The following is an 8,539-nucleotide window of genomic DNA, read 5'->3' on the forward strand; positions in this document are numbered from 1 at the left end:
TTTTTGTAGTTGAGAATTATAATATAAGTTTAAGTTGAGAAATATATGTGACTAGCATACAAGATAACAAGCTATTTATAAACCTTTTTTTACAAGCCTAATTGTTTTTTTTATTACACAGATTTTTTTAATAAATATAATTTTATAATTAGATTTTCCTACATTTCAATTGGTCAAGTAGATTTTTATCTTATCTATATTTGTTACCCAACTCAACTCAATAAGATGGGCTTTTTCTCAATTTTTGTTACCCAACTCAACTCAACTTTTGTTACACAACTCAACTCAATTTTTGTTACCCAACTCAACTCAATAAGATGGGTTTTTTCTCAATTTTTGTTACCCAACTCAACTCAACTCAACTTATTGAGCAAAACAATACATAATCTACTATAAAAAACGCAAATTCTCCCATATGAAATAAGACGGACAAAATGTTGTCATTTTACGATAAAATGTTAGCTTCCTAAAATATTTTGTCACTAAATGGTTACATTCTTTTAAAAAATGGTGACATTTAATCCGTCTTATTTTTAGGCGTCTGAGCAGAAGATTTTTATATTAATAAAATCTACAACTTATATTAATAGAATAATACAAATCTACTATTCATCCGTCTGAAGAAGCGTCTTGAAAATCCAAGACTCATGTTCAGACTCTCAGCTCAGACCCACTACTTTATCCAAGTCTGAGCTTCAACCAGTAAAAATCTGACCCTCAGACCCACACTCATACCCAGCTTCATACCCCCGATAAACACAGCCTTACATTGTAACACACCAGTCCACTACAACACACCATACTACTCACCAGTCACCACGCACAAATCACCACCGTCAACCACCGCGCCGTTCACCGTTAACCACCGCGCAGATCGTCATTCGTCGTCCACGTCGCCCGAATTGTTAATTGTAAGTATCATTTTAATTGTAAGCGGAAATTAGGGTTTATGAATGGGAAATTAGGATTTAATTTGGGGGATTTCAAGTTAGTGAAATTATTAGACGTATCTGTGAATCTTGATTGCTTATTTTTTTTGTATTGACCTTGAATCCTTGGTTGCTTCTTTTGTTGTATTGTTTGTACTGCTCCATTACGTTTTGGACCGCTGTCAATTGACGTGTAATTCATTTGTGAAATTGTTAATTATAAGTATCATTTTAATTGTTAGTGGAAATTAGGGTTTATGAATGAGAAATTAGGATTTAATTTTGGGATTTCAAGTTAGTGAAATTATTAGACGTATCTGTGAATCTTGATTGCTTATTTTTTTTTTGTATTGACCTTGAATCCTTGATTGCTTCTTTTGTTGTTTTGTTTGTACTGCTCGATTACGTTTTGGACTGCTGTCAATTGATGTGTAATTCATTTGTGAAATTGTTAATTGTAAGTATCATTTTAATTGTTAGCGGAAATTAGGGTTTATGGATGAGAAATTAGGATTTAATTTTGGGGATTTCAAGTTAGTGAAATTATTAGACGTATCTTTGAATCTTGATTGCTTATTTTTTTTTTTTTTTTGTATTGACCTTGAATCCTTGATTGCTTCTTTTGTTGTTTTGTTTGTACTGGTCCATTACGTTTTGGACTGCTGTCAATTGATGTGTAATTCATTTTTGAAACTGGGTTTGTAACTTTGGTCACTTACATTTTAGGGAGAGTCGATGGATAAACACGTGAATTCCTTGGATAGGATAAGTGCTTTGCCTGATGAGGTGCTTAGTCAAATGCTTTCATTTTTGCCAACAAGAGATGCTGTCAGAACAAGTATTCTATCAAAAAGTTGGCGCTACCTGTCTACTATGACGAGTTGTCTTTCTTTTGATGATACGCCTTGTTTTGATGATTCGGACTCTGATGAGGATAAGATAATTGAAGCAACTCAACTCTTTAAGAAATTTGTTGATAAGGTTTTGGAATCGCACCAAGCACCAGCCATCAAGAAATTTCTTCTAGTGTGTCTAGGCGACTATGATATTTCAGATTTGAATCGATGGGTTAGGAGCGGGTTTCAAGAGAGTGTTCAAGAGCTTCATCTAGAATATATCGAATTCCGTGATTTTAGTTCAATGGAACAATTGTTTTCTTGCTGTGGGATGCTTCAAAATCTGACGCTCATTTGTTGTACTTGTTATAGTTACAGGTTTGGTCACGCTATTTACCGAACTGAGAAACTCAAAATGTTAAAAGTGAAAGAGTGTTACTTTAAGGATGGAATCTTTGAGATTGATGCACCTAATTTGGGATATCTGAATTGGAAGTTCAATAGGGGTCTAAAAGTTGTTCTGTCGTGGAAAGATTCGGGGTCTTTTGTGAAGGCCAAGCTAACCTTCAATTACAGGTATAGTGAATGTGATATTTTTCTAGGTTTTCGGGGTTTTGACCAAGAACTCCTAAATGCCGCTGCCTCTAAAGCCACAAAATTGGTTTTGTTAGACGCCATGGTAGAGGTGTGTACTAGACTACTAGATATATGATTTATTTTTTCCACATATTATTCACTTATTACAACCTAATTTTTAGTGTTTGTATTAAAAATAAGCTTTTATGGTACAGCTTTTTCGTAGCCTAAATGACGAAGAAGAGATCCAGATGCCTGTGTTTCATTGCCTGTCCAAATTAGTGCTTAGTCGCTGGGATTATGGATCGAGTGAATATGTGACAAACTTGCTTTCATCTCCTCAACTCAAAACTGTCATATTTGACATGGTTAGTATCACAACTAATAATCGCTATGTTAATTTCTTATGAGTGTGTATAAAACGTGTTTTGTAAACCGTTCTTAGTTTTTTCTCATTCGTGAATTTCTTTTGCAGGACTCTTGCAGATACAGCAGATACAGTTGTTACCTGTCAGCGTCAGAGTCAGAGTCTGAGTCTGAGCTTGAGTTGATACCGTCTGAGGAGATAGGGTTTGGGTTGATGCCTGTTTCATGTTACGCCGAAGAGATCGAAGTTCTTGAATATTGTGGGCATGAGTGGCCATGTTTACTCATCGGGTATCTTCTTAGAAATGCGAGTGTACTTAAGAAGATGACCGTTGTTACAAGCTGCAAATTGGATTCGGAGGAACTGGAGAAGATTAGGAATGAGCTGTTGATGCTTCCAAGGGCTTCAATAGATTGTTGTCTAGAAATAATCAAGGTTAACGAATATCCCTAACTTTCATTGCATGTCGTATTTTAGGTTAGGAAAGTTGAGTTCGAGGGAAGGAGGTGTGCATATGTCACCCTTCATTCAATATTCAATCTAAGAAGATACAATCTGACTTAATAAGAAGATACAATCTGACTTAAATAAATTGTCGTTTCTACTTCCTTGAAGTCATTTAATATTTAATATTTAATATTTGTCACTCCTTCCCTACTTCCTTCAACATTTGTCATTTACTTTCATTGCATTCCTAACTTTCATAGCTACAATCTGGACTGTGCATATGTTACCTTTCATTCAATATTCAATCTGGAGTTTGGACTGTGCATATGTCACGCAATTGATTGCTGTCATTACTGTGTTATGATTCTTTAATTAGTATGTTATATCATCTCTTACATTTCTCTAAATTGTTTGTTCTGAATCAATCTCAAATGCCTTTTTCTGTTTTGCAGCCAGAGCCAGAGCCAGGGCCAGGGCCAGGGCCAGAGCCAGAGCCAGAGCCAGAGCCAGAGCCAGAATGAGCGGACAATGATCTTTTGAACATCTTTGGTTAGGAAAGTCGAGTTTGAGGGAAATGGATCTTACAAGGCAAATTAAAATTCTTTAAACTTGTGAAAGATGTGCAATGAAAATGCGATTGGTCTGTTCTCCTTGTCGTCTTTTTAAATTTAAACTAATGGTTAGTATGCTGTATGCAAGTGTATACTTATAACTTCACGGTTTCGGAAATCTATTGAGGCAATTTTCTAGTGATTTTGTATTGCCTCCTGATACTTTCAGCTATGGTGGACACTTGACGGTGTTTCTCGTGTTTATCATGAGTAACTGTTGCACGCTCTGCTTTCTTACTCGTATTTGATTTAAGTTGCTCATTGCCGACCCGCGAAGCTCAGAGCCTCTTCCTGTTGATAGGAATGGTTTTGTTATCGACCAGATTTTATGTCCATGATGAACGGTTATAAAATAATGTGGTTCAAATTATAATGTACTAGTTTAGATAGATACCTTTTAATCATACATATAGAATAGAGGACTTGTTTAGTTGTTTTCAAATCCTCCAGGTAAGAGATGGGAAAGAGAGAATTAAAAGACTTAAATTTATTTTGCTGCTTTAAATGTTAATGACAAATGTTCAAGGAAGTAGGGAAGGATGTCCTTAACATGAAAATAACGAGGCAAGTCTAAGATATGGGACTAAACTTTGCTTATTTTTTCCATCAAGGACCTAAACTTCAAATTTTTCCAGTTAAGGAACTCTTGCCCAACGCCGTCACATTTCCGTTAAAAATCAGACATGCGGACTTTCAGTCTTTCATAAGTACTTGTGGGACCCACTGAGATTAAAATGGGTTAACAAAGTTTCTCGCGAAAGTAAAACTTTTGAAGTCAAAAATTACAATGCATGAACAGTTGAACACCCAACGATCCAACCTACTCGTATAATCTAAAACGATGGTCATGTCCATCAGTCCATATCATCCTCCATTTTGCTCTGTCCAAACACTTGTTAATCACAAATTCTCATTATAGACGGACACTATCCGTCTATACGTATAAACGGATACCACCTCCCCTCACAAAATACCCATTTCCATAAAGTGGGAAGACATTGGGGATGTCCACCTTGTCCCCTACCCATTTATTTATCTTTCTTTACCCGTCTATTCGCTCCACCCGTCTATACCAAGACCTATTGCTTGTTAATAAGTATTGTTCTCTTTATAGTAAGTAATATCCGTCATAATTTTTTCATTGAAATATATGAGTGAAGTGTTTCATGACATAGCAAATTATAATGAAAGAGATGTTCTAGAAAATGGAACAGTTTAGTTTAGTTGTGTTTGGAAATTTTCCTCATTAAATTTTAGCAATTGTTGATGGAGAAGTTAGTTGAGGAGGAGAGAAACCCTTAGAAAAGTTCTTATAAATGGTGACAAGAACGGCACAAATTCGTGGTATATTATCTTTAACCGTCTTGAATAAGAAAGGAGTCAAAAAAATAGATGAGACGAAAAATCAAAATTCCCCGAAAATGACAAACGCTTGTTCCATCTAGCTGTATCACCTATATGAATAATATTTTGTTGTTTGCACTTACGATTAATATGACCGTTTTAATGAAGACTAACTATATCAGCGAAAATACGATACAAAGAATACTGTGATGTATCTCCATCTTTCAAGTCCCTACAGCTTTGTGAATTCAAGAAAAAAACGACTCTTCATTTTGGTTGGAGGGAGGAGGAGACTAACAAAGTAACAAGGCAATGGAGTTGGTCATTGTTGTTTGTTCTTAACAAAGTTATGTGAGATAGGTCAATGTTGTTAAATTGATCAAATCTCGTCTTATTTTCAACACATGTAGTTTTGACAAAAAAAAAAAAAAAAAACAGAAAACAAAGGTAATCTAAAGCAAGAAAAATAACATAAGGTATTATTTTTACAAATACCCTTATATATAAGGTAGTTTTTAACAAAAACCCTAGAATAAATGAAGGAGAATTTTACAGTATTTTAACCTGGCTGCTAAAGGTCGTCGACAAATTACTAAATATCGTCGACAATTTTAATGAACTTCCAATTTTGCCCCTCTCTCACACTCCCCCTTATATTTTCATTTTTATTCAATAACTACCTTTCGCATTCCAAATTTTGAAAAAAAAAAACCGACTCAAATTTCAACAAAAAAACGTATCGACCGCATAATTTCCGTCACGAATTCAAACATTCAACAAGGTATGTGATTAGTATTCAAAATTTTTTGTAGTATTTTGCTTAGTTTGTAAATGTGTGACGGAATTAGGATAGATGCCAAAGTTGTGACGGAATTAGGATAGATGCTTTGATTTCAATCGGATTTAGTCGTGTTACGCGAAAATCAAACGGAATAATCGAAACAATTAATTGAAAAAAAAAAAAAAAAAGGAAAACACGGAATCTGGGCTGGGACGAGGAACCTCTTCGTCCAAGACCAGGCCCAGACGGAAGCTTTTCTCGTCTAATATGGGCTGTGGACGAAAGATTTTCTCGTCTGGGCTTGGTGTTGGACGAAGAAAGCCTTCGTCTGGCCCATTTTCACGTGTTTTTTTTTTTTTTTTTTGTTTTAGAATTTCTCGTTACTTTTTTTTTTTTTTTTTTTTTTTTAAAATAAATTTTATTCCGTCTTGTTTTGTTATCTTTATAAAGTAATAAATTATTAATAATAATTGTCGTTCGTGGCGAAGTCGTTGTAAATATATATTTTTTCCGTCTCGTTTTGTCGATGTAAAATATAAATTAATTATTACTAATAAACGTTTTTTGGGGATATTTTGTTTTTTTATTTATTTTTTAATTTACATAAACTTATATTTATAAATTCTTTGTTTTATTAATTTAAGTAATCAAGTTGTTGTAAATATATTTTTGTTGCGTCTCGTTTAGTTTACGTAAAATATTAATTAATTATTATTAATAAACCCCGTTCCGGGTTATTTTGTTTTTTTTTTTTAATTTTTAATTACTTAAACTTATATTTATAAATTCTTTGTTTTATTTTTTGAATAGATGGTCGGTGGAGGAAATGACCGTCACGTTCGAGCTCGAAAGGGGCTCCAGTTTGAGTCTGAGGTTGGAGATGGTAGTACCGATTCGTGGACTGATGAGCGGTTGAAGGAGGAGCTGGTTCGGTCTGGTGATGTGATAGGTGAGGAGGAGTCGGGTTATGAGCGAGTGCGTAGGGTGCCACGTAGACAGAATGAGGAGGGGCGTTTCCTGCAGAGGTCGGATGGTAGTTCTAGTAGTGTGGTGGCTCCGAAGAAGAAGTCGGGTAAGGATGTCTCTTGGTTGATCGATCATCGTGTTCCTGGTGGTCCTGACTTTCCCCACGTGATTCCTAGCTTTGGGGGCCACATTGCCAACACCTTATGGCCGACTCCTAATGAGGTCGGTCGACCAGTTTTGACGGGTTACCACCGGTTTGGTAAGACGAGGTTGTTGAGTTGTTGGCAACTCCCTCCGACCGTTAAGACTATTTATGACGGTACTGGTCTTTCTCACCTATTAGATTCCATGGCCGAGAATTATAACATGCCCCTTATTTCTCGCTTTTTGTTGAGAGATGGCAACCCGACACCAACGTTTTCACATGCCTTTTGGGGAGATGTCCATACTCCTTCACGATGTTGCGTAGATCTTAGGCGTTCGGGTTGATGGTAATTGTTGTAAGGTGGAGAGTAATGACGGGACGTTGGCGGATCCCCTTATGTATGTTTGTGGCTTTTTTGGGATTTCATCGAGCGATTGAGGTTGCCGTTAAACTCTAAGAAGAAGGTCCCTATTTACAAGAGTGGGGGTATATTGGTAGATGCAGTTTGTGAAACGGCGAGAGCTAATTGTGATATTGTTTTTGCTCGGGGTTTTTGGTGTGGTGTTGGGGTCGACACTTTTTGTCGACAAATCGTGTGATAGGTTACGTCCTCAATTGTTTCCTTTAGTGTATGATGCTGATGGTGTACACGACTACGCTGGGGGAGCGGTGTACTTGCCTTCATGTACCGACAAGTTGGGGGTGGCTTCACGTCTTTGGTGTGAAGACTATTGGTGGTTGCTTGACTTTGTTGCAATCGTGGATCTATGAGTATTTTCCTATGTTCGGACCCGGTCCACCTTCGGCAATTGACCCTACTACTCGGCCTCGGTCGTGTTCTTGGAGATCCCTTGGTCCCTTCGCTCAAAATGCGGAGAAATTGTTGGAGTATCGGAGGTTGTTAGATGGGCTTACTTGTGCTTCCATTAGGTGGGATCCGTACGGGCCGCGTCAGGAGGAGTATCATCCTCGTACTTTGTATGCCGGTTGTATTCGTTTCATGGACATAGCGGAGCCGTACACGGCTGATCGGTGTTTACGACGGTTTGGGTATGTGCGAGATCATACCCAATCCCATTATGAGAGTGAGCGCATCGTCCCGCTTCGGGGATAGGGTACGAGGTTAGGGTTGGGGTTGCGGAGACTGATCATCTTTGGGATTCTTTGGCAGGATCACGTGGTTGACTTTCTCGTAAATCGAGACCAGTTAGTTTCCGGGTGAGACGGAGCAGATTATGAGGCTTGGTATAATGGGAATTCTCACCCGTTCATCATTGATCCCGACCACCATGATGCCCCCGCGCCACATGATGATTTTGATATTCCGCCGAGGTAATAATATTACTTACGATTGTTGTAATAATTGTTTAACTTTCTTCTTGTTCCTCGATAATGTTTATAATGTTTTAGTTGTTTTTGTCAATTTGCAGATTGCACGTGCTTTAATGTTTCAGTTTTACGAGGCCAAAAAAATTAAGGATGACAAGAAACAGCTTGCCTTCCTCCGCAAGATGATGAAGAACATCGACCCATTGAT

General features: G+C 37.1%; 1 protein-coding gene across 1 annotated transcript; it reads left to right on the forward strand.

The window, feature by feature from the left end:
- The first annotated feature begins 772 nt into the window (after positions 1–772).
- Positions 773–3,976, forward strand: LOC141591451 (F-box/LRR-repeat protein At3g58900-like). The gene is made up of 5 exons (XM_074411763.1): positions 773–911; positions 1,656–2,450; positions 2,557–2,709; positions 2,817–3,143; positions 3,608–3,976. Exons 2-5 carry the CDS (start codon positions 1,665–1,667, stop codon positions 3,674–3,676), a joined length of 1,335 nt encoding a protein of 444 aa, XP_074267864.1. The 5' UTR covers positions 773–911; positions 1,656–1,664; the 3' UTR covers positions 3,677–3,976.
- The last annotated feature ends 4,563 nt before the right edge of the window (positions 3,977–8,539 follow it).

Source organism: Silene latifolia, chromosome 7 (assembly GCF_048544455.1).
Source record: "Silene latifolia isolate original U9 population chromosome 7, ASM4854445v1, whole genome shotgun sequence".
Taxonomy (NCBI): Eukaryota; Viridiplantae; Streptophyta; class Magnoliopsida; order Caryophyllales; family Caryophyllaceae; genus Silene; species Silene latifolia.